Genomic DNA, 25,489 nt, shown 5'->3' on the forward strand with positions numbered 1-25,489 from the left:
TTGACTTCGTCTCAAAATGCACCGGGAGGCGGACGGGAGGGGTTTCCGGGCCCCAGGGCATGCTGGGGCTGCAGTTCCGCAGCGCCCCCCAGCTCCTGCGGTCTGTTTGACCTGGAGCAGTTCCAAGTATCCGTTGCCTTCCCCAGACTCCTTCTTCCTTTCTGTCTGAGCTAGGGTCTGCTGCTCTGCCCTGCCCTGATGAGATAGGGTGGGAGAGAAGAGGGAGGAACTTAGGCGACTGCATCCAGAGAGATGGAAGGTAGACTGAGGCAGGACTTCCAGGAGGAGTTAGAAGGGAGAGATGAGGAAAGAGTTGTGTAAGATGAACGCCAGAAGCAAGGAGGTTGGCTCTTTAAAGGTCTCTTGTGAAATCTGTCTCTTTCCATCAAAACAAAAGGGAAGAAAATGGCAGGTGAGGGACTGAACTGGAGGTGTGAATGTCCCGAACATATATCCTCCTTAGACCTAGAAGGTGTCACTAACTCTTGAAACACCTAAAACTTCACAGTAGAAAGGACCCTCTGGGCTCACTGCTTCCTGTTTAGGGCCGCTGAGACTTTGTAATCATATCTCTGTCTGTCTGCTCTCTGGCCCTTCCAGAGACCATTGCATCCAGGCTAGACCTCTAGGCAGATACATGTGTCCCAGGCCTGAGAGCAACTGTGGAAGTTCTGGAGTCTTCCTTTCTCCCATGCTTCTCCAGCCCTGGGTCAAGAAGTTCCTGATAATTTATAGCCCTCTTCCCACAATTCCCGCTGGGGACAGGCCCAGGAGGGGAAAGAGCTGGGCTCTGCTTCCTTTCCTTTGTGCTGCGGCAGCCTCCTTTTAGGGAAGACCCTTTTTCCAAGACCCTCAGGAAAGTGTAGCTAAACTATTATGGTTATGGGAAGAGGGAGCCAGGGTGTTGGGGAATTTGCTGTGGTGGTGCCTGGGAACCTGGGGAAAGATGAAACAGCCAGCAGGTCAGGTCAGTTCGGAGATTACCTAACAGCTAAAACTGGGTCAGGAGAAGGCAGCTCAACTCCAATCTGGGGGGATTTGGGAGATTAAAGTGAGAGAAGAGAGATGTCGGAGAGACCAAGAGGTGAAAGACAGGGGTTCTTGTGGGGAGGCCCAGGGGGTGGCCTGGGGGCTGGGACTCTGGGATCCTTCTCCCCAGTCTTTCCTTGGGGTCTGGGGTGAAAGGGCAAAGGGTGGGGGAGATGAGGTGAGTGTTTGGCTCTGTCTCTGGGCTGGTCTCTTCCTTGCCCCAAGCCTCCCTCACTTGCGTTTTACCAGCTCCCAGGTCAGCTCTCTGGCTCCTGGCCCCTCCACTACTGTGGTGGGCACCCCCGCTCCTCACAGTGCTGCACAGTGATCTCTTTCAGGCCTTGCTGGGTGAGTAGCCCCAATATTCTGAGGGACAGAGGTGGAAGGGGCTGAGCATGGACTTCAGGGTTAGTTGGGAGCCCGGTGCAGGTCTTCCCGGCAGTGTTCTCCACCAGCGTTGATGAGCAAGATGATGGCACAGGTGGCCCGAGAATCCCAGAATGGAGGAGAGTAACTCAGTTCTGTTTCTGTCACAGACATCCTGGACTATTATGAGGCCTCCATCTCAGAGAGTCAGGTAAGGAGGTGAGTGGCTGGCTTCTTGAGGGAGTAGGCAGGGCTGAAGGGGTGAGGGAAGTATTGCTCATATTACACTGAAACTTGGGGTCCTGGGTGAGAAAATCCTGAGTCCAGGTCTAGGAGCTTGGGGACACTGAAAATGTACCTGCTCCCATTCTGTAGCCCTTTCTCTCTCTTGCTTCCCTGTTTTCTCTGCCTGCCCCAATTTCAGGCGCTAAAGAGTTCAGGGCATACATAGTTACCTTCCTCCTGGGAACCCTGAGGGCGAACCAGGCCCCCAGGGATTCTCCCCTGCCAGCCCCTCCTTCCCCCTCTACCTCCCACCATGGTCACCCGCCTGTATTTGAACAGTCGTGGGTGCTCCCAGCCAAACTCTAGGTGCTTCCTCCCCTAAGAAATGAAATCCCTCATCTTTGTCTTTGGTAGCTTCCCTGGTGGCTGCCAGGTCTCCTCATTTGCCTCAGGGCCTCTCTGCTTCTGCTTCTAGCTCCTTTCCCATTATCCGGGTTCCTGCCAGCACCGAAGGAGTTAACTCTGTCAAGGCACCCCCCCCCATTCTCGCTCTTCGCTCCCTCCCTCCCTCCCCCTGCTTCCTCTCTCCTCCTCTCTCCCTTTCCCTCCTCGGCTCCACGGCTCCCTCGGCCGCAGCCGCTTCCAACCCCCCCACCCCACTCCCCCGCCACGGCCCCTAGGCCCTGGCTATTAGGCAAGACTCCCCCAATCCCGGGGCTCCCTGAAATCCAGTTCCCCTCCCCCATCCCAGCTCATGCCCCAGCCCCCGAACCCCGGGGCTGCCAGCCCCCGCTGCCCCCGCCCCTCCTGAGAATCGGGGTGTGCTCCCCAAGCCCCTTCCCCTCCACTGGGGACCCCCTTTTAGGGCCCCCTTCCCCTCCCTCCCACGCTCCCCTACCCTTCCCTTCTCCGACCTCCTCTTCCCCCTCTCACCCCTCCCCCCATCCTGGCCCCCCCTGCAAAAGTGGGGTGCGGAGGGGGGAGGGGTGAGAACCCGCGGAGGGGAGGAACGAAACTCCGATGAAGTCAGAGCCCCTTACCCGCCGCCGCGGCCAGGCCCCCCAACATGGACTGTCTCTGTATAGTGACAACCAAGGTAAGCGTGATGGGGGGGGGCTATAAACTGGGGGAGGGTAACGAGTTTGTGGGGAGGGGTTAGATAGGCCTAATCTAGGGGTGGCGGCGCTGGAGTGGGAGCATCTGAAGTAAGATGAATTTCGGGATCATAATTTAGTTTTGGGGTTCATATATCAGAAAAAACTGGGTTTGGCCACAGGTGCTCTCTGGGGTGATCTCTTTGTACCTGTAGAGAAACGGAAAATTTAGGGTGTTGCATGGTTTTGGGAGGATCTGGTGGATTTGGGGGTTCACCATTGATGCTTGCAGGAGACTTATTTAAGGAGAAGCATGGCTCACATGGAGGCTTGTGGATGTTGGAAGGTGGGCTAGGTGTAGGGTGGCCCTCTTGCCTCCTGGGGACAAGCTGGCTTCCAGATGCCTTGTCCAATTTTGGGGGCTCCTGTGCGTGAGGCTAGATTATTGGTTGTGAGTTCCTGACTGGTCTGGGGGTGTCAGCTGGTAGGGAAGGGGTGGGCCTTCAGCCATAGAACAAGATACATTTGGGGATGCACCCTCAATTTGAGGGCACTATTAATTTTTGGATTTGATTATATGAAACGGGAATACCTGGGAGTTGTCAAGAGGACTGGGGCCTGGTAGGGGAATCACCTGAGGGAATGAATGGGAGGTTAGGATTTTGGTTACCCCCATGGGAGGCGGGTTACTGCAGCAGTGGTTGCCAGCTCCTGAGGAGGAAGATGAGAGGTTTGGGGAGAGAGGGGATTTAAGGAGGGAGACCAGGTGGGTGGTCTGAAATCTGGGGTGGCCCAGGCAGGTGCCCAGTATCCCCATCTCCTCCCACATTGCATCTACCTCTGGTCCAGAAAGAGGAAGAGCAGATGGAGGGGAATGTTCCTGCTACCCCTGACGCTTGGGATCAAGATGGGGGAGGACACCTGGCATTAAGGGTCCCTGAAGACTCCTGGCCTAGGTTACTGTAGTGGAAAGGAGTAGGAGGAGGGCAGGCTGGCAGCAGCAAGGATCTGTACCAGGGTGTCCCTGGGAAGGGCAGGAGATCATGGGTGGGGAGGGCAAACAAGCTTCTGGTGGGTTGCAGAATACCTAGGTACGTCTTTGCTGGGAGACTTTAGGGCTGGAAAGCTGGATGCTTGGTGTGTGGAGGGAGGCTTGGGAGGGTGGCAGGCAGCTGGGGGCTGGGGGGTGGGACAGGAAGTGGGGGCCGGGGAGGCGGGGTCCGCGTGAGTCACAGGCTGGGGAGGGGGTTATATTTAGTGGGAACTGCAGCTTCCCAGGGGAGGGAGCCGAGGACACACATGTTCTTTGCCACTAACTCACACATGTGTGTACACATGCGTTATGCACGTTTGAGCGTGGATGGAAGAGACTGGGGGCTGAGGGCCTTTCAGGCCCACAGCCCCTGCCCCCTCCCCAGGGCCACTTGCTTGTTCTCCCATTCCGTAGGCTTGGGGCTTTCTCCTAAGCTGTTTCCTATCCACCCCTCGCACCCACCCAGGCAGTTTCAGTAGATTTTTGTGCCTCAGTCTCTCTGGCCTAGTCTGCTTTAATGCCTGTCCGATTCGCTGCTCTTCCAGTCTCCTGCTTTTAGCCGTGGTCTTAGGCGCCCTGGCTGTGGTCCTCTATGTACTGGTGTTCATGTAAAACCTATTTTAGAATGTGTGGGCTCTGCTTCCAACACGTGAACATACGCCAGCGAGGCTGAGGGGCTTGCCTGCACTGGTAACTATTATCAGAGGGGCCTATTCATCCCCGCTGCCGACTCCTACTTCTCCAGTGGAGTGCAGGGTTGGGCATCCTGGAAGGGAGTAGGCTTGCGCAGAGAGGGTCATGCATTTGGAGTCTTACAGAGGTGTGGAGACTCAGGCTTGCCACATTGCTTGACTGGAAAACTTGTCAGCCTTGGGATGGTGGGGACTCCAACTCCCAGAAGGCCGTGAGGCACAAGCTCCCTCAGTGTTAGAAGGTTGCTGCCAATGGCGCTGTTGGGAGTTGTGGTCCAACTCTATCCAGGGCTGTGGAGGGTAGCTCAGGAGGAGCCAGCAGGGGGCATACAGCTCCTGCGCCCCAAAAAATGCTGGGAAGGGTAGGGAGCGCTCGGGTTTTGCGGTCGTTGAGCTCCCCAGCTCCCTCTGAAAACACTCCATCTTTCATTGCCTATATTTAGGCTCCTGCCGCAGATATTTAAGAAACACTTACAGAATCCCTACTACGTGCCAGGCCCTATGCAGACTCTGCCTTTTTATAGCTATCACTTATTCTAACTTCGTGCCTATATCTCTGCCAGTATCTCTCGGTCTCTGAGCGTCTCTTTCTCCCACTCCGCCCCCGTCCCTCCCCTCTTCTCCCCGAGTTGCTGCCGCCGTTGCCATGGTAACCGGCGACGACTGAAGTTGCGTGGCTGACTCGAGGGCTGGGCGAGGGTGGCGGAGGGCGGAGCAGAACAAGTGGGGGAGGGAGGAACGTGGGGAAAAGACCCCGGGTATTTGGCCGGAACCTTGGAGACGAAGCGGTTAAGCCCTCCGGGTGGTCCTTATTGGACAAAGCTAAGATGCTGGGGGCGGGGCAGTGTGGCCTACGGCCTCATTCATTGGCCGATAGGGGCGTGGCCGAGGGACCGTGTAGGCGAGACCGGGGGAGCGAATGGGCGGGAAGTGGACTGAGGCGTGGTCTCTTGGAGGCAGGTGGGCGGAGTCTGACTTACTCTCTAGAAGGAGGCGGGGCAACAACCCTCGGTAAGGGGCGGGGCGTGGGGCTGTGTTACCTGACCAAATGAGGGCGGGGCTGATCTGGGAGGGGCGTGGCGTCGTCTGCATGTGCCCTGAGGAGACAGGGTTGAGGGGTTTGTTTAAGCGGTGGGGCGCGGGGGTCTTTGGAAAGGAGAATCCGAGGGCTGGGAGATCTGACGTTTCAATTTTCCTAAGATGGAGGCCTGTTCAGATTTCATCAGAGCACCCCTCCTACCTCAGCTTTATGTTCCAGGGAGACGGTTGCTAGGCGACAGCAAAGTCCTTGATTGCAGTGTTGCCCGGCAACGGGGAAACGGAAAATGGAGGGAAAAAGGAAATGGGGACTGGGGGAGGGTCTTAATGGGCCCTGGCGCCCGCTGGTGGAGAACTAGGGCCTGTGCATTTTCTATTCTAGAAAGAATTGCGAGTTCAGCCCCTTTCGCAGTGGATTCCTCCTAGGTTTCAAGCATTCTATATAAATATGAAACTAGGGCATTGGAGGGTCATCTAGGGGGGCGCATCTAACAGTTTCGGACCAACGGGAAGAGAGGGAGTATGGGCCAGATTCTAGGGAAGTCGTCCTCTCTGCGACTGCCGTAAGTGGGCATTTTAGGGAAGCCAGAGAACAAATTTGAGGAGACCACTTACCGGGTTTTAAGAGCTGGAAATGTGGCGTTCAATGAGACTATTTGGAAGAGAGGCTTTCACGTTAGTTTTTTGTGAGAAAATGGGAGCCTGCGAAGAGACCTAAGGCAATTGGTTTTTGGGGTGTTGTGTGTGGAAGATTTGTAGGTCACTGCAAATTGCAGGCCAGATCTTATTTTGGTGAATATTTTTGAGACCTGGATGTGGGGGAGATATATTTGGGAGCATATCCAATCAGGAATTCAGAATCATGGAGGGGGTGTTGACATGTAGGGAGGACAGGCTGGAAAGAGTAATCTATGAACTTGGGAGGTGAAGAAAAGGAATAGAGGAATTTCTCTTAATTTAAGGATTTGGGAATAAATCGAAGAGATTGCAATTAAATTTGGAGGGCCAGCTTTAAGTTAAGTATTCCTTGAAACTGGAGTCTGGTGGTATTGAAGACTGGTATATTAGAAAGTCACAAGTGTCTCATCAAATTCAGGGATTTTGACAGGGGACCTCAAATAATTTTGAGGGCTCCCTTTTTGTATGTTTACATTAGAATTAGGTAACGTTACACTGATTTCAAAATCTTTATTAGTGGATTAGGGGGTAGATAAAATTTAGGAGGGGATAATTAATTTGATTATGCAAGAAGGATCTATGACCCCTTAAAGTCTTACAGAAACATTGTTCTGGCTATCAGATGGGCCTGGACTGCAGGGGAGAACTGTGCTGGTTAGAATGGGAGATGTTTCGGAATCTGAAGGATGCTGTCCACATTAACAATCATTGGGGGCAGGGGAGCTGTTGGGAGACATAGTTTAGATCCCTTGGGGGTCCTTGTGAAAGTGAGAGAGAAGCGCTGCTTCCTTCTCTGTCCCCTGAGTCCAGGAGTGGTGAGAGGTCCAGTGAGGTTTTGGACACGTTAGGGGGTTAGGGGGCCTAGTGATTTTGAGGGTGGGGGATTAGGTGGAATAAGAGGTCCCTGAGAACTTGAGAAATGAACTGGTGATTTTTAGGAGTATCTCTCGGTTGGTTTTTCTCTTTGCAGAGGGGTCGGAATAGGAGTATAACAGATAAACAGCTGGAACCAGGGAAGTTGGTGGTTAAGAGGGTCTCCCCTCAACCTTCTCCCATGGTGACGCTCTCCCGCACTGCGCAGGCGCCGCTCTCCTTCCCCCCCCCCCTCAGGCCGCAGCCTCCAGTAGCCTTGGCCGCCGCAGCCCCCGCCCCTCTGCCCCTCCCCCTCCCCTACCCCGGGACCCTTGGTATCCCAGCACCCCCTCCCCTCAATCCCCCTCCCCTTCTCCATGTCGGCTCGGAACAGATTCGCCTCCATGTGTCTCTGCGTGGTACGTGCCGCGGTATGGGCTCCGGCCCCGCTCCCCTCTTCCCGGACCCCCCAATTCTTGGGGTGCAAGCTTCAAGTGCTGTCGCTCTTCCCTCTGCTTGGCGCGGGGTCTTTGGGTTGCAACTTCTCGCGGACAGGCGCAGTGGGTCGCCCCTCTTATCATCCACTTTCAATCACACCCCCTTTCTTCTGGGGGTGCAAGCCTCGGTTCCAGGTCGTTCTGTGCAGCTGGGCTCCGGTGCGGTGGGGGTCAAGGGGGAAGGAACAACAGCGACTCTGTCTGTATCCCCCAGGCCTTTTCCTTGTCTTATACCCTAATATATTGGGGGCACAGACTTGGTCCCAATCGCATTTGAGCTGTCAGGGGTCAGGGCCCAGAGCCCCAGTGGTGTAAAAAGGGAAGGGTCTCCCCTTTCTGCCTGCCCTGCTTTAGTTGCCCTCTAACCCAGGATTGAGGTGCTGAACAGAACTACCCCCAGCCCCAAGTTTGCAGTTTCAGAATTACTCTGCCCCACCCCCACCCCCCAGATATTTTCCTTGTTTTCTTACTACCCGGACCTTGAAAATTTCCATGGACTGAATGCACAGAGGCCCTCCCTTTCTCCAGTCACATTCGGGATCATTGGTACCTTTTCTTGTTCCTCATTTCTCTCATATTGTCTCCCAGTCAGAAGCAGCATTTTTCTCAATTCCAGGTTGTCCTCCCCCATCCCACATGGGAGTGGGGTGGGAGAGGTGTTTGGGGTCTCACTGTGATAAAACCTCATCCTCTGTAGAATGGATGATGAAGTGTCCCTCTTCACACTTCCGTTTTCTTTAGGTGCACCCTGACATTTCTTAAGATTCTGGAATTTTCTCTGTGAAATGGGGTGAAGATGGAGGAGGGTTGGGCTCAAACCCTCCCCCAGGCTTCAAAATTTGCTAGCCCTGCTTCAGGTCACACATAGGGAATTAGTGCAGTGAAGTGAGAAAAGTCCCTGGGTGGCGCAAGCAGTTTACTGTTGTCTGCTAACCTAAAGGTTGGCAGTTCGAACCCACCCAGCCACTCCACAGAACAAACGCCTGGTGAACTGCTTCTGTAAAGATTATAGCCAAGAAAACCCTATGGAGTGGTTCTACTGTATAACACATGGGGTTGCCATCAACTGGAATCGACTCGACAGCAATGGCTTTTATTGGGTGAGGTGAGAGAGAAGAGCTGCTTCTTCCCCTCTCCTCTGGACCTCCCAGTTTTGGGGCGCTATCCCTCAGCTGAAGACCACCACTCAGGGTGTGGAATGAACAGCCTTTTTCAGTTCATAGAACTCTATTACCCAAGACAGTGCACACCAGAGCCGTGGTGGCACAGTGGTTAAGAGCTTGGCTGTTAACCAAAAGGTCGGCAGTTCAAATCCACCAGCCACTCCTTGGGAACTTGATGGGGCAGTTCTACTCTGTCCGATACGGTTGCTGTGAGTTGGAATCGGCTCAGTGGCAATGAGTTTTTGGTTTATTGATCACACCAACCCCATCCCCTTGTGCATGGCGTTGCCATAAGTCAGGGGTCACAGTGTGTCGGGGCAACAGTGTGTCAGGGGCCAACTCCATGGTAGCTAACAACAATAACATTTGTCTATACTCCCTCTATTTTCTTTTCTTGTATCTCTACTTTTTGTGCCCATGGTATTCAAACTTGGAGTTCAGGCATCTCTCTCCAAGTCTGTGGCTCAAGAATAGACTCTATCTTGGTGAACCCCTATTCTTTAAGGCTCCTCAGCCAAGGTGCTTCTTGGTTCTAGTTGTCTCTCTCTCCTGGGTTTGAGAGTTTTCATAGGGACAGGACCATTTTCCTCCTCCCATTCTTTTATTGCATCTTTAGTCTACAACCAAAGTTGGGTTACTTCCTCAGCCTTGCTTCATAATTCTCAGGGTTTTTAGAACTATCTTCTAGAATCAGGCATTGACCTTGATAAGCTTTCTCCAGTTTTATCTATAACTGTTGACCTCCAAGTGCTGGTACTCTCAGGTTCTCAGAAATCATTGGGACAGACATTTTGCCTTCTTTTTTTCTATGCATATGTACTGGGGGGTGTGTTCTGTCTTCTCCAGTCCCTGAGGGAGCCCTGTGTGTGGTACTTTCCTCCCCCTTTGCTGAGCTTGGAATTTGGGCAGCCAGCTCCCGAGGAGGGGAGCAGCGGGAGGGCAGAGGCAGATGTGGAAGGACCCAGGCAAAGTTGCATCCCTTCACTGCTGTTTCTATCAGCCCCTTTTCTCTCTCGTGGCCCCCAGTTAATCTCCTTTACTGGTGTCTCTATTAAGTTAACATTGGAGGCTTTCGCGATGGCAGGTGGTTAGTTAGGGGTCATGGTTGGGTCTTTGATCCCGTAAGACTGAGGGAGACCTGAGAATTCACTCTGAGTCTCAACACTCCACCCCCCTGCCCCAGTAGGGAACCTGGCACCCATTCCTGCCTCCATCCTGAGCCCGACTGATTCTGTTCCTCCCCCTTCTTCCACCACCCCCTTCCAGTATATCCGGATTAGCTTGCTGGGCTGTGGGCTGTTGTAGCGGTGGAGGCTAGTGGAGGAAGAGCTGGACAGGCTTTGCCTTGTCTTGCCTGGGGGTCTGAGGCCAAGTTCCTTCTAGTTGAAGAGCTTGATTGCTGACCCTGCCTCGGACATGCAAGGTGCTGGAGAAACGGTGGTTCATGGGGCAGAAGCCACAATGGGGAGGTCGAGGCAGTGGGAGTGCGGCGAGATGCAGAGCCAGAGCAGCTCCTGGAGTATAGGAGGAGGGAGGTTGGGAAATGGAAGCTAGGAAGGGGTGTGGGATTAAGATGATGAGGGAAGTAAAGAAATTGGGGATGGAACCTAGGGAGTGGGTGCACAAGTGACAGGGGCTAGAGATCTGAGAGGATGGAGGGACTGAAAATCAAGGCCTGGGGAATGGGTGGAGAAACCGACCTGCCTAAGGGGGCTATGCGGAGGTGGAGGGCCAGGGTCCCAGGATGTGAGGAGTTGGGGGATGGGGCTGGGATTTGGGGAGAGATGAGAGATGCTGAGGCCCTGGCGGGAGAGGGGGCTGTCGGGAGGGTGGAGAGAGGGGAGCCAATGGGCTGGAGGAGAGGGAGGGGGAGGAGCTGGTCAGGCCCCAGGGCCTTCCGCACTGCACTGGCTGGGGGAAGAGGAGGAGGCCAGGGCGGCAGCCTGGAGCCTGAGGCGCTGGGCCGGCCCCAGTGACACCTCCGTCCCCATCCCCAGAAATACCGCTACCAAGATGAAGACACGCCCCCTCTGGAGCACAGCCCGGCCCACCTCCCCAACCAGGTAAACGCCCCCGAGCTGGTGCACGTGTCGGAGAGGAACTTGTCCCACCTTCAGGCCGTCCATGGGGTCGTGGGCCACGCCCACCTCTCCCCCCTCAAGGTAGGAGACCCTGGCGACCCCGGCGACCCCCTCCCCAGTGCGGCCCTCGGAGCCTCGGAGCTGCAACCCCCAAGGGCCGGTAGGGCAAGAGCCATGGGGAGGGAAGCGGGGATTGCGGGTGTTGTCTGGGGCTTGGGCTCCTGTGGCCCTGGGGGAAGGGGCATTTGGGCTGTTGGGAACACTTTGGTCCCACAGAGGAGAAACAGAGGCCAGGCAAGTGGGTGGGGGTGTTGAACTAAAGCTGATGGTGTGTGTGTGCGTGTTGAGGTGTGTGTGCCCCCCAGGATGTCCCCTAGACCCTAACCTCTTCATTCCTTCACACCCCCATTTCCGTTCCAGTTTTCTGTGTCCAGAGGTGTGTTCAGAGCTCCTGCTGCCCTCATTTGCTCTTGTCCCTTACCTGCCTCCTCCCCCCACCCCTCTGGACCCAGCTCTCCCTGTCCCTGCATCTCCAGTCCCTTTCCATCTGTCTGGTCTGAGACTTTGCGTCCTGGGGCCTTTCTGCCTCTGTCCACTGCCCCAGCATTTGCTCCCTCCTCCCCTCTGTGCTGTTCCCTCCCCACTGGCTGGCTGGTTCTTGATGCTGTCTCTCTCTTCCTCCCACGCACTCTCCTTCTCCCTCTCCTGATTCCCAGCCCAGGCCTCTGCACCCGCTTGTCCTCTCCCAGTTACCCCTTCTGTACTCATCTCTGTCTTCTCTCCTTTCCTCCTCCCCTACGCCCTTCCTCTTGAGCTCTCACCTCCACCCTAACTTCTTCCGGTGCCCTTCTTGTCCCCCATTATTATTCCCACCACCTGTTTCCACTTCTCCCCTTTCTCTGTGCTCACAGTCTGTTTCCCTCCTCCAGCCCTGGGAGGCCTTGCTTCTGAGCTCCTCCATTCTCTAGTCCTTTCTGTCTTCTTCCTCTTTCAGTCTCCTCTCTGTGGGGCCCAGGATGGGGAGGATTGGGGAGCACCGAGCAGGTTATGAGATGGAGAAAGAGCATTGTGGGGTGGGTTGGGGGATCTCCGGATGTTGAGGGATGCCCTGTGAAGGGGGAGGTTGCTGACGTTTGATTGAGAATTTGGGGAGGAGATTTCAGAGCCAGTGGATGAAGGAAGCAGAGAGGGCACAGCCACAGGTCCTGGTGTAAGGAGGGGGTGGCAGGAGAGGAGATGGAAGGGGGTAGAGAGACCGCTATTGGGCATTTAGAGAAATGGGGAGACAACAGAGGAGTATGATGTCCTGTGGTAGGGGACAGACAGGGGTAAAGCTGGAATCAGGAAAGCAAGGCCCTGGAGATGGGGCACAGTATTCGTGTGAGAACCAAGGGGGGAGGGCTGCAGGGAGTGAGGGAAGGAAGACCAGAGATGCTTTTTGCAAGGTGAGGCCATTACATCCCCTGGGAGGAGGTAGATGGGAGAAGGGAGGGTTGGGGGGGTGGTGGTTAATCCAGTGCTAGGGAGCCCTGGTGTCAGAGCTCAGGAAGCCAAGGGAAGTGGAGGGAGGGACTGGAGGCCTGAAGTGTGGGAGGGGGTCCTCAGGATAGGGCCTGAGCTGGGGGACAGGAGAAGCCCTGATTTTCAGAGGAGATGGGGTGTGGGTTGAAAAGTGAAGGATTGTGATTTGGGGATAGAATCTTGAGGTTTGAAGATGGGGTAAGGGAGAACAGTGCTGATCTCTCTGGGAGTCAGAAACTGGGATGGAAGATGAGGGCTGGTGATTGATAAGGACTGGGGCTGGAGGGTGGGAGAGCGACAGGGAAGGGGTTGGAGGATGAGATGGGCACAGGGACAGGGAAGGGGATGGAGGACTAGGGGGGCACAGGGACAGGGATTGGGGTGGAGGATGGAGGCGGGGGCTGGAAGATGGAAATTGAAGGGTGTAAACAGGGATTAGGACGGGGTGGAAAGGGAAGCGAAGAAGTAGAGGCAAGGATGGGAAGCAGATGGAAGTCCTCATGGATGAAGGCTGGGGCATGGGTAAGGAGGTTCTAGAAGTATGGGGATGGGGCCAGAGAACGGGTATGGAACGGAGGACGGACACGTGGATGAGATTTTGGCAGCCAGTGGATATTGGTTGGGCAGCAGCTTTTGTTGAGATGTGAGGGGTCGGAAGATGGCGTTAATAGATTTTTGAGTATGAAATGTAGTATAAAGCTTGAAAACTGTCGGTGGTTTGTAGGAAAGGAGAGGGGCCCTTTTGGAGGTCGAGGGTGGGAAGGAGACTGGGGAATCTGTGATGAGTGTCTCGCGCTTGGTAGGCTCCAAATAAATATTTGCTTGAGGAGGAAATATGTTGGGGACCCCGGAAGGCGGCTCTTGGCGGCCTCCTGCCATTGCCATAGAGACATGGCTTCGGTTACCCTGGCAATTGGGGAAGCCCCTTGGACCGGCCTGATGTTGGCCCCGCCCTGGAGTCTACAGCCCTAGCTTTGTCGAGGCGACTGACGTCAGGGACCTGGGCACGCCCCACCTTAACCCTTTCCTGAATGCCGTGGGGGAGGGAGGATGAGGCGGCTAGGACCCGGATGTCTGTCACCACTCCTCCTTTCCTGACGTCCTTTAAACTGCGTAGGATGGGGGGCGTGGGGGAGGGAGGAAGGGAGGTTATTCAGGATGCGCTGCGCCCACAAACCTCTTCAGCCCGGACTGCTTTCTGCCTGGATAAGGGGGGGCGGGGCCCAGGGAAGGAGAGGCAGGGCTAGCGGATTCTTCTGTCTTCCGGAGTCTGGTTGCCCCTAGGGCACGCCCCAGCCCCCGCCTGTTGTCCAGACGACAGAGCCTCCAGGAGGTGGGTCTCCGGAGGTGGGTCCTTTCAGGCCTTGGTTGGGCTTAGATACCGTTGCTAGGCAACACGATCCCTAGAGGAAGGGGTGAATTGGATGGCTGGTGGATGAGAGGGAAGGAGGGGCCTGCAGCTGGGGGAACCCCAGGTTCCTGGGCCCCAGGATTTAGGGGAAATGTGTATGAAAGGTGAGGGGCAAATCTGGGGTAAGGCTATGAAGATACTTGGGTATAGGCGGGGGAAGAGGCACAGAGGTGGGGCAGGAAGAAGGGGCAGGGCCCTGTGGACATGGGCCCTGGGGTATATGTGTGTAGCACGTCAGGCATGTAACACCCTGTGGTGTTACATCCGGTGAGAAGCTTCCTTACCCCTCCTGAGTCTCTCCCCCCCGCCTCCCCCCGCCCCATTACCATCTGCTGCTCCCCTCTCCGTCTGGCTGCCTCTCCCTTCCCGCTCTCATCCACCTCCTTTCACACGCAGGGGCCTGGGCTGGGCCACGCTGGATCGGTGCACGTGTGTATGGAAGGTGGTTGAGGAGCTCTGATGGTGCTGGAGCGGTCTTGGTTAAGAGGCTGAAGGGGAGCCAGGCTGGTAGGACCCTCGTTTAGTAGCTCCCTCTCGAGCCAAGGCTCAGGCAGTGTGTCCTCTCCTTGTTCCCTCATAGGCCAGTTCTCCCCCTGTGATTGTCAACACAGATACCCTAGAGGCCCCGGGATATGTGAGTTGTTTACATTTTGGGTTTGGGGCTATCGTGGAGAAGGGCAGGGAGAGGGAAGGCCTGGGCCCAGCAGCAGGGTCAGGCAGCTCGATGAGCGGAATGTCTGTCTCACTGTCCTTGTGTTTCTGGCCCGTGCTGGAGTTGCAGGTGAACGGGACTGAGGGGGAGATGGAATACGAGGAGATTACATTGGAAAGGGTGAGCAAGCTCCTCCATCCAGATCCCCTTGTCTCCCTATCTGGGCTTCTCTCTGTGCCTGTGTTTTCTAGGTGGCCAACCCTTTAGCCTGGTCCTTCCTGCTCTGACCTCAGCCCCCCAGCCCTTTCCCCTCCCCATTCACCTTGCCAGAAGTGGGCAGTAAGGGGTGAGGGAAGCTGACCTTCTTCCCCTCCTTCTGCCCAGGGTAACTCAGGTCTGGGCTTCAGCATCGCAGGTGGCACTGACAACCCACACATTGGTGACGACCCGTCCATTTTCATCACCAAGATCATTCCTGGTGGGGCTGCAGCCCAGGACGGCCGCCTCAGGTGGGGAGAGGAGACGGGTAAGGAGGCCGGTTCCCTCAAGAGGGAGAGCCAGGGCAGCAGGACTCTCCCGGCTCAGGCCTCCCTTGCTGCCCCCAGGGTCAATGACAGCATCCTGTTTGTAAACGAAGTGGATGTGCGGGAGGTGACCCACTCCGCGGCAGTGGAGGCCCTCAAAGAGGCAGGTTCCATCGTCCGCCTTTATGTCATGCGCCGGAAGCCCCCGGCTGAGAAGATCATGGAGATCAAGCTCATCAAGGGGCCTAAAGGTAATAATGCATGTTGTCCCCATCCCCATCTCAACTGCCCTCTGCCCCAGCTCCTTCTCAGATACCTGGGCACCCACCTCTGCCTTCCCCTCCATCCAGGTCTCGGCTTCAGCATCGCAGGGGGCGTAGGGAACCAGCACATCCCCGGAGATAATAGCATCTATGTAACGAAGATCATCGAGGGGGGGGCCGCCCACAAGGACGGGAGATTGCAGATTGGGGACAAGATCCTGGCGGTGAGGACTCCCATCCCTTTTCCAGCCCAGACCTGAGTCTTACCTGCTGGCTCTTAGTGGGATCAGGCTTCCTTATCATCTTGCCCCTGGTTCATCTGCCTTGAGGCCTTTTCTGGCTCTGACTGAGCTCTGCTTCCCTTGACGTCAGGTCAACAGCGTGGGGCTGGAGGACGTGATGCATGAAGATGCTGTGGCAGCCCTGAAGAACACGTATGATGTTGTCTACCTAAAGGTGGCCAAGCCCAGCAATGCCTACCTGAGTGACAGCTATGCTCCCCCAGACATCACAACCTGTGAGAGCCCTCCAAACCCCCAAACTCCCCATATCCCATCCCACTTACCCCATTGCGTCCAGTCCCATGACATCCCCGTGACGGTTCCTTGTCAGGTAGTTCCCATGCAATGTCCACAACCTCCGGTATTTCCTGTTGTTGGAGAAGAAAAGGGAAATCAGTCACCGTAGAAGAACTAGGAAAGGTTGTCAACAATCTCTCCCCCAGAAAGCACAAGGCCCAGATGGTTTTATGGCTAATTTTTATCAACCCTTCAAGGAATGGGTAATTCTTATGCTGTTTTAGAACATGGGAAAAGATTAAAATTTCCATATTTTACCTTATAAGGCCAGTTAAAATGTTGACAAATACAACGTAAAATAAGACAAGTACAGACTGATTTCGTTTATGAAGAGATGCAGAAACTTAAAATAACATGGTAGCAAACTAAACGTAGCACAGCACTTTAAAGGAATAACATTGTCACAAAGTAGGGTTTGTTTTAGAAAACAAAAGGTGGTTCAATATTAGGAAACTTGTTAATTATAATTCATTATATTAAGCAGTTAAGAAAGAAAAACTGTAAGATCATCTCAAATAGATGTGGGAAAGGCATTTGATGAAATTCAAAATCTATTTTCACATGAAAACTCTTAGTAAACTGGGAATAGAGAAATTTTCCTTAACAGGATGAAAAGTAGTTATCAGAAACCAAGAACAATCGTATCTCGTAACGATCAAACTCTAGCAGTGCGTTCACTAGGTTAGGAACGAGGCAAAGATGCCTGTTATCACTGCTGCTGTTCCACATGGTTTTAGAGCAGGGTTTCTCAGTCTTGGTACTATTGACATTTTTGGACTAGGTAATTCTTTGTTGGGAGTCCCTGGGTGGTGCGGATGGTTAATGTGCTCGGCTGCTAAGTGAAAGGTTGAAGGTTCAAGTCCTCCCAGAGGTGCCTCGGAAGAAAATCCTGGTGATCTACATCCCAAAAATCAGCCATTGAAAACTTTATGGAACACAGTTCTACCGTGACGCACATAGGGTCACAGTGAACCAGAATCAACTCAGCGGCAATCTGGGTTTTTAATCTTTATTGTGCGGGCTGTCCTGTGCATTGTAGGATGTTTAACAGCATTCCTGTCTTGTGTCTACCAGATGACAGTGGTAACTCTGCCTCGTAACAGTCAAAAATGTCTTTAGACGTTGTCGAATGTCCCATGGGGAGCAAAGTCACCCCAGCTGAGAACCATTTCTTTAGAGATTTCAGGCAATGCGGCAAGACAAGAAGAATAAACACATTATATTTGAAAAGGGAGAAACAAAATTATCTTTATTTGTAAGTTATATTATTGTCCATCTAGATTAAAATTCACGTGAATTACTGAAAAACTTAGAAATAATATGGGAGGTTAAAAATGGTGGCTGCTTGTAAGATAAATAACAAGAAGTAGTAACTCCCAAGTGATAAGAAAATGTAATGGGAGAAATGATCCTTTTAACTATAGAAAAAAATTCTATAAAATTTTTAGAAATAAAAGTTAAACAAGAGATGTATAATATTTATATAACAAGAATGATGAAACGCTACTGAAGGGCATAAAAAAAAGACTGGAAAAACTGGGGAGTCACACCATGTTTCTGGATAGAAAAACTTAATATGCTAAAGATCTCAGCCGTTTCCGAGTTAATCCATATGTTTTATGGAATCCTAATCAGAATTTTAATGTCTCCCCCCCCCCCCAACACACAAAAAACTTGGCAGGTTATTCTAAAGTTCAGCTGGAAAAATACATTTGGGAGAAGAGCTAAGAAATTTTTGGAAAAGAATAATAATGAGGTGTGACTGCTCCTAAAACATAATGTAAAACCATATTAAAATCACGTGGAACCATTTCCAAATACCATAACCTACCAGAAGAAATCTTGGCTCCTTAGAGAAAGGGCCAATTCCAGATCTGGACCAGGAAATGTAGAGGAACTTGTAATATCTTGTCGTACTAGAAAGGAAGGAAGCTATCCAAGACAACTAGGGTCATGTCAAAGATACAGGAGCCAAATTAAAGGAGTTCTAACTGCCAAGATGGAACAATTTGAGTATAAAGAGAATACGAACTTCATTTGATCAAAACTAGTTAAATATGTTAAAATCTGTGAGATTATGATGATACTAATAAATAACTGGGTTCCTCCGGAGGTTACTAGGGAAAATTGGCAAAGAAAAGAGCCGGGTATTTATCCTTCCTTCTCTGTTCAAACTGCACCTTACCACCAAACCAAAAAAACCAAAAACCCACTGCCATCGAGTCAATTCTGACTCACAGGGACCCTGCAGGACAGATTAGAACTGCCCCGTAGGATTTCCAAGGTTCTGAATCTTTACAGAAGCCGTCTGCCACATCTTTCTCCTATGGAGTGTCTGGTAGGTTTGAACTGCCAACCTTTTGGTTAGCAGCTGAGCACTTTTAACCACTGTGCCTCCAGGGCTCCTTAAACTGCAGCCTTAGAGTAACCAAATGGTGGATGTGGGAGAGTTCTTTGTAGAAGAACCCCCACTAATAAATGCCTTCACCCTAAAAAATAAAAGGAGTAGAATATCACCAAACAGTGAAGCACTTAGCTACTAACCAAAAGGTTGGCTATTTGAAACCACCTAGAGGTGCCTAGAAAGGCCTGGTGATTTGCTTCCCAAAGGTCATGGCCATGAAAACCTTACAGAGTGCAGTGCTGCTCTGAAACCATGGGGTCACCCTGAGTTGGAATCGACTCGTTGGCAATGGGTTTGGTTTTTTTAAGGGAAAAAAAAAGGTTTAATGAAAAATCAGAACCAGGCAGTGATCATCAGTGGCTGCTAAACCTGTCGGGTGAAAGGCATATGAAAAAAAAAAAAAAAAAAACCAAACCCGTTGCCGTGGAGTTGATTCCGACTCATAGCAACCCTATAGGATAGAGTAGAACTGCCCCCATAGGGTTTCCAAGGAGTGCTCGGTGGATTCGAATTTCCAGCCTTTTGCTTAGCAGCCTGACTCTTCACCACCACACCACCAGGGTTTCTGAAAGGCTGATGGGGTACTTTATATTGAATGAACCTGACTGACAACACCCAACTTCCTGATTAATGCTAACATAACAAAAAGACAGGATTGGATCCTATCATGATGCCACAGGAACTACACGGCATCACCTATGAGTGTGCTTACCATAATGAATTTGAATCTGACGAAGCCTCTAGAATGAACTCCAATGTATAGGAAGTAAAGGAGCAGAGAACATGTTAAAGAGCACCATGTGGACGCACTTAGTAGTTTCCCTATTAGAATTTTCCTAATTGACACATGACCTAGTTTTTTTTCAGCAAATGAATGGCCGAGGGGGAAAGAAGAGAGAAGAATGTTAGAAATTAAGAGATTTGAGAGGCATAGCAAACAACAAAAAAAAAAATCCAGAAAGCGCAGTATGAACATCTCCCTTAAGAGTTCACCCTCCCTGGCACATCTGAGACAAGTAGCTAACTCCCTGGGCAAACCAGCCTCCGATGTCACCTATAGCTTACTGACCCTTGACATGTCTGTGATCCTGATGTCCTCTTTCCCACCCATCTTCTAGGATCTTTGGCTTTGGCAGAATAACTTTCCCATAACCTGAGTCTGGTTACCTAGGGAGAAGATGGGGTGGTGAGTGCTCCCCGTCCATTTCATCTCTCCTCCTCCCACATCTTCCCTCAGCATATTCCCAGCACCTGGACAATGAAATCAGTCACAGCAGCTACCTGGGCACCGACTACCCCACAGCCATGACCCCCACCTCCCCTCGGCGCTACTCCCCAGTGGCCAAGGACCTGCTGGGGGAGGAGGACATTCCCCGAGAACCGAGGCGGATTGTGATCCACCGGGGCTCCACGGGCCTGGGCTTCAACATCGTGGGTGGTGAGGACGGTGAAGGCATCTTCATCTCCTTTATCCTGGCCGGAGGCCCTGCTGACCTCAGTGGAGAGCTGCGGAAGGGGGACCAGATCCTCTCGGTGAGGGAGCCTGCCCTCTCCATGCGTGGGTAGAGCCCAGAGCTCTTGAGGAGGGCCTTGGGTGGGTTGAAGCCTGCCTGGACTTCTCCTGCCTCCACTTGGCCCCATGTCCAGGTTTTCATCTGCTCCTCCTCTCTCTAGGTCAACGGTGTTGATCTCCGCAATGCCAGCCATGAGCAGGCTGCCATTGCCCTGAAGAATGCGGGTCAGACAGTTACCATCATCGCTCAGTATAAGCCAGAAGGTACCAGGCCTGGAGCTCCCCTTCTTGTGGGCCAAAATGACCTTCAGAACGCCGCCTCCTCTGCTGGAGGCTTCTGAGGGGGTGTTGCCGCATGAGGCAGAGCTCAGGAGCTTTCTTGTCGTCCTCAGAGTACAGCCGCTTCGAGGCCAAGATCCACGACCTACGGGAACAGCTCATGAATAGCAGCCTGGGCTCAGGGACAGCCTCCCTGCGCAGCAACCCCAAAAGGGGTTTCTATATCAGGTCAGAGGCTTCTTGGGCTCCCAGGCTGGGCTTCTCAGGCCCCCTGATTGCTCTTCACTCTGGCCTGCCCTGGTTCTTCAGCCAGCTTCTCCCCTAAACCCTGCCTGGCTCCAGCTCACCTGTTCAGGCCTGACTCTCGGTTTGTGCTTGGGTGTGGGCGAGGCTGCACAGGTTAGCATTTTGTAGCACTGTGTGGATTGCAAAACAGCCTCTGCCCCAAGTATCCCAACTGCCTTCAGCCCCTGATCGCCCTGGCACTTCTCCAAGGACTGGTGACTGTCCCACAATTTGGCAACTAAAAGGTTAATGGCCAGCAGAGCAGGGGCTCTCAGGATCTGGTGCTGGTTAACTGTTTCAGTTGTCATCCTGCCTCTGCATACCGTGGGCTGTCCAGGGGACACAGATAGCCAGTCCCTTGCGTCTGCCTCCTATCTCTTCAGTGGTCTTTTGGGCAACACATCCCACACTGAGCACGTTGTCTTTCTCCCGTGTGTGGTGGTCTCTGGCTTGCCAAGTCAGTGTTTTCTCTCCCACTGATTGGGACCACTGTCTCTCCAGACACTTGCTCAAACCGGAGTCCTGGCTTGACTCTCCCTTACAGCTGGGACCCAGAGGCTCCCCAAGGCCATCCATTCTGACGCCCAGTGATTCCAGATGATCCCGGAGTCTCTTCCCTTCTTTCTAGCCCTGTTGCTAGAACCTCTGAACCTTTGCTACCTCCATGGCTGTTCCTCCTCTTTTCTTGATGCCGGTTGTGATTTATTGACAGGGATTTGTTATGGACAAGACAAGGGTAACCAAAGTTTGCAAATAATTGGCTTTTTTTTTTCTTACTAATCCGAGCAGTTTCAAGGCTATCCTTGTGACATGTATTGCCAACTGCTTTCTTGAGAGCGTGGGGCTCTAGCTCTCACAGTGTAAATTGCACAGAATCCATAGCCTGTCTGATCCCTGACACCCTGTGGACTGAATTGTGGCTAATGTTGTAGTACAGCTTTTGTCCCCACACACAGTTCCAGGGTTTCTCAGAATCCATGAGCCCATGGCAGTGACATCATCAGCCCCAGCTTTTCTCCAGACCCTCTCCTAAAATCTCAGGACTGGAGTCTCAGAGCAGTTGGACCCACTGGCCAGCCTCCAGTGCCTTGTCCTTCCCACCCTTCCTGGCAGCCTCAGCCAGGCTTCTAACTGATGGCCTCTTGCCCTCCAGGGCCCTGTTTGATTACGACAAGACCAAGGACTGCGGCTTCCTGAGCCAGGCCCTGAGCTTCCGCTTTGGGGATGTGCTGCATGTGATCGACGCCAGTGACGAGGAGTGGTGGCAGGCGCGGCGGGTCCACTCTGACAGTGAGACCGATGACATTGGCTTTATCCCCAGCAAGCGGCGGTGAGGCTTCTGGGGCCTGGCCCTTCCACGTTGCTGCCCCAGGCACTGTAGTTCCCAGGCCCCCTCAGGTGGACAGCCAGTAGGGGATGGATGTACCTTCTGATCTCTTGGGAGTCTGTCTGCTGGGCCCTCCTGGGGACCATGACTTCCATGAGATTTTGGGGCAGACTTCTTCTCATTTAGGAGTACAGGGGCCCAGGGGCTGATGGGAGGTGGGGTTTTCAGCTGGTCTAGAGAGTGGGAGCCAGTAGGGTTCCTCATTGGGCATTTCCCTACCCCTGCTCTGTGTATTTCACAGGGTCGAGCGACGGGAGTGGTCAAGGTTAAAGGCCAAGGTAGGCATAGGAGGGGATGAACTTGAGTGGAAGAGTGGGGGGCTCATGGGGCTGAGGTCTAACCAACTACATGGCCTGGTTTTTCTTCTAGGATTGGGGCTCCAACTCTGGATCACAGGGTAGGTACAAGACCTGGGAAGAGAGGAGCCCTGAGCTTCTCTTTACATCCTCAGGAAGGTGGGACAGGGGCTCAGGGTTCCCTGTGAGAGCCCCTCATAGACTCCCTGCCTCCCACCAGGTCGAGAAGACTCGGTTCTGAGCTATGAGACGGTGACACAGATGGAAGGTAAGCCCCAGCATTGGCTCCAGCCCTTCCTGCTCCCCCAACTCTGATCTCTGCTGAGCTGGGCTTTCTCTTCTCAGTGCACTATGCACGCCCCATCATCATCCTTGGGCCCACCAAGGACCGTGCCAATGACGACCTTCTCTCTGAGTTCCCCGACAAGTTTGGATCCTGTGTTCCCCGTGAGTTGGAGGAGGCAGGAGGTGGGCATGGGGTTGGGAGGGCTAAGGACCCCACCCATGGGTCCATAGGCAGAGCCACCTCTGGGCCTTAGGCTGTAGGAGGATGCAGGGGTGCTTCTTAGCCACCCTCAGGGTCCATAGAAGCCGTCCCCAGGCCAGCGACTCGGAGACCCCAGTGGTGCTGGGCGAGGTGGTTCCATTCCCCTCCATCTTCACCTCCCCAGCAACCTTCCTTCCGCGGAAGGACCAGCTGGGCAGTGTAGGGTTGATGGAGGCGGGCTTCAGGCTGGAGGGATGGTGGTTAGATCTCTGGGGGATGGGTGACTTCCTGGCAGATACCACACGGCCCAAGCGGGAATATGAGATAGATGGCCGGGATTACCACTTTGTGTCGTCCCGGGAGAAAATGGAGAAGGACATTCAAGCGCACAAGTTCATCGAGGCCGGCCAGTACAACAGCCACCTGTATGGGACCAGTGTCCAGTCTGTGCGAGAGGTGGCAGAGCAGGTAGGATGTGGCGGGTACCTAGTCCTTCTCCCCTTCCTCTCCCCACCCCATTGCCTTCCTCAGCTCTCTCTAACTCTCTTTCTCTCTGTCTCTTTCCCTGCTGGGCCTCGACTCCGTTCCACTCCTCCACTGCCTTCTCCTCTTGGGCAACTCTGTCTGACCGCCTGCTCCCTCATGTCCCCCACCTCCCTGACCCCAAACTCCCCGCCACCATCTGTCCCATTTCCCTCCTCCCCATCCCCCCACTGCGCCCCATTTCTTCTCTCTTCCTGTGGCCTCATCATGGGTGGCTTGGCATTCCCACTTTGCTCCCTCCCTTCCTCTTCACTTCTCCCTTTGGCCTCCCTCCTCTCCCCTTGCCCTGTCCTGGGGTCCCCACTCCCCTCGCCCACTCGTCTGCTGCCACCTTTTCCCTGCTGCTCCCCACCCTGCCTGCCCTTCCCACACGGCTCCTCCTCTCTCCATCTGCCTCCCCTCTCTCCCATCTGTCTCTCCTTGTTCCTTCCATCTGTCTGTCCTCTGTCCGTCCTCCCCTCCCTCTCCCTGTATCCTACTTCCTTTCTTTTTCTCCTTGGCTTTCCTTACCCACCTGTGTTACTGTTTCTGCCTCCTGCACCTCTGCCCTGCTCACCGCCGCCCCTCGGGTCCCTGCTCTGTCACCATCTTTTGGGGTCCCTCCTGGCCTGTACCTCACCCCTCCTCCACTCCACCTCTAATCCTCTCCCTCCCGGGCTTGGCCTCCCACACTCTTTGGCTCCCCCTTTCCTTTTTCTGTCTGTCCATACCCACTTCCCACCCTGACTCTCTGCCCACCTGTCTTTTGACACCCACGTCACTTCCCTTTTGGTCAACCTCCCACCTCCCACTCTCCACCTTTCCACGTACTGCGTCCTGTCCTGGCACCTCTGCTGTCCTTTCCCGCCACCTGGTGGTCCCCCTCCACCCACCCTACCTGCCCCCAGGGGAAGCACTGCATCCTCGATGTCTCAGCCAATGCTGTGCGGCGGCTGCAGGCGGCCCACCTGCACCCTATCGCCATCTTCATCCGTCCCCGCTCCCTGGAGAATGTTCTGTGAGTATAGTCCCAGGGGCCTCCCCTCCACTTCCCCACACCCATGGCCCTGGGCCTCAGAAGGCCTCTGCTTGACTTCTCCCCTCAGAACTCTGGACAGGGGCTCCAGCAGTCCTTGAGAGGGATCTGCACAGAGAGCTGGAACCCAGAGGACACAGGGGATCTCAGGCGTTCCCTCCTCGCATATCTTAGGCAGGACTACAACTCCCAGAAGCCCATGGGACTCAGACCAGATGGGCAGCCAGGGCCTCGAGCTGCTGGGAGTTAGAGTCTGAATCTTCTGTGGGGCTTAAGGCTGGAAAGACGAGGCTCTGGGGAGATTGCTGGGGTAGTGTAGCTGCACTGGCTGCATTGGGTCATAGGTGGGGGTCATCTGTGGCCCCAGAGGATGTTGGGAAGTGTGTTTCTTTGCCACCTGCTCCAAATAAGAAGATACTGCTTGCAACTTAACCTCCCTGGAGGAGGGAGGTAAAAGGCAGGGTGGGACCCCCTCAGCTCCATGTCTCATTCCCTCTTCACAGAGAGATTAACAAGAGGATCACAGAGGAGCAAGCCCGAAAAGCCTTCGACAGAGCCACCAAGCTGGAGCAGGAATTCACAGAGTGCTTCTCAGGTGAGGCTGAAGCGAGGCTTTTGCCAGCTCAGGTGGTGCCTTTGTGTAAATTCAAAAAAGGTGCTTTTGCTAGGTGGATGGTTTAGGAAAAGGTGCCCCCTCTGGGTGGGTGTAGCTCCATGGGTGCATGGCTAGGAGACTGAGAAAAAGGTGTCTGTTCCTCCCGACCAAAGCACCCCCTTGGCCGGACACCCTCTGGGACCATCCTCACCCCTATCTGTCTGCCCCTAGCCATCGTGGAGGGTGACAGCTTCGAGGAGATTTACCACAAGGTGAAGCGTGTCATTGAGGACCTCTCAGGCCCCTACATCTGGGTCCCAGCCCGAGAGAGACTCTGATCCTGCCTGGCTTGGCCTGGACTCGCCTGCCTCCACCGCCCGGGCCCCTGGTCTGGACTGAATTGCCCAAGCCCTTTGCCCCCAGCCTCCTTCTACCCCTTCTTATTTATTTCCTTTCTGACTGGATCCAGCCCACTGGAGGGGGGAGACTCCTCTGCATGTATTCCCGCGCCCCAGAACTGGGCTCCTGAACCCCAGGAATCTGGGGTCTGGGGGACGCTGGGCTCCTGGTCCTGAGCCCTTGCTCCTCAGGACCCCCACCTCTGCTCGCCCCCAACGCACACACAGACCCACCGGGGGCCACCTGCCCTCCCCATTTTCTCCCCAACACATTCCAGAAGTCAGGGGCCCCCCGAGGAGCGCCCTCTGCAGGGACGCAGGCCACAGGCCTCCACTCTCCCTAGGCAGGGTCCGGGGTCTCCCCTGCCCCCGTCATAACTCCCATGTCCCTTGAATTCTCATTTATTTTTTCCATTTTTTTTCCCTCAAAGGTGGTTTTTGGGGGCATACGTGGGGGGAACTCCACTGTGGGCCCCCTGCCTTCCACATACCCCCACCTTTTTTCTTTGCTGGTTTGCATGAGTGGAAGGTCTAACTGTGGCTTTTTTTTTTCCTGGGTTTTTTTGTTTTTTTTTTGTTTTTTTTGGGAA

At 53.9% G+C, this 25,489-nt stretch overlaps 1 protein-coding gene across 12 annotated transcripts; it reads left to right on the forward strand.

The window, feature by feature from the left end:
• The first annotated feature begins 7 nt into the window (after positions 1-7).
• Positions 8-25,489, forward strand: DLG4 (discs large MAGUK scaffold protein 4). 12 transcript variants are annotated; one of them, XM_049859193.1, is made up of 22 exons: positions 8-412; positions 1,279-1,377; positions 1,566-1,606; positions 10,665-10,829; positions 14,261-14,314; positions 14,453-14,512; positions 14,717-14,841; positions 14,938-15,107; positions 15,207-15,343; positions 15,492-15,636; positions 19,339-19,634; positions 19,776-19,878; positions 20,007-20,121; positions 21,332-21,508; positions 21,807-21,843; positions 21,935-21,962; positions 22,082-22,129; positions 22,207-22,308; positions 22,644-22,816; positions 23,779-23,888; positions 24,410-24,501; positions 24,733-25,489. In XM_049859193.1, exons 1-22 carry the CDS (start codon positions 406-408, stop codon positions 24,837-24,839), a joined length of 2,391 nt encoding a protein of 796 aa, XP_049715150.1. In that variant the 5' UTR covers positions 8-405; the 3' UTR covers positions 24,840-25,489. The 12 variants fall into 12 exon arrangements, with proteins under 12 accessions (XP_049715150.1, XP_049715148.1, XP_049715149.1 ...); XM_049859191.1 differs by lacking the exon at positions 8-412 and adding an exon at positions 614-967; XM_049859192.1 differs by lacking the exon at positions 8-412 and adding an exon at positions 614-967 and having other exon boundaries at positions 14,462-14,512.

Source organism: Elephas maximus, chromosome 19, assembly GCF_024166365.1.
Source record: "Elephas maximus indicus isolate mEleMax1 chromosome 19, mEleMax1 primary haplotype, whole genome shotgun sequence".
Classification (NCBI taxonomy): Eukaryota; Metazoa; Chordata; class Mammalia; order Proboscidea; family Elephantidae; genus Elephas; species Elephas maximus.

Coding starts and splice junctions, on each gene's coding strand:
- DLG4 (XM_049859191.1), top strand. CDS start 877: ATGGTTATGGGAAGAGGGAGCCAGGGTGTTGGGGAATTTGCTGTGGTG. Junction 15,108..15,206: donor GCTCATCAAGGGGCCTAAAG/GTAATAATGCAT, acceptor CCCTCCATCCAG/GTCTCGGCTTCAGCATCGCA. Junction 24,502..24,732: donor ATTCACAGAGTGCTTCTCAG/GTGAGGCTGAAG, acceptor GTCTGCCCCTAG/CCATCGTGGAGGGTGACAGC.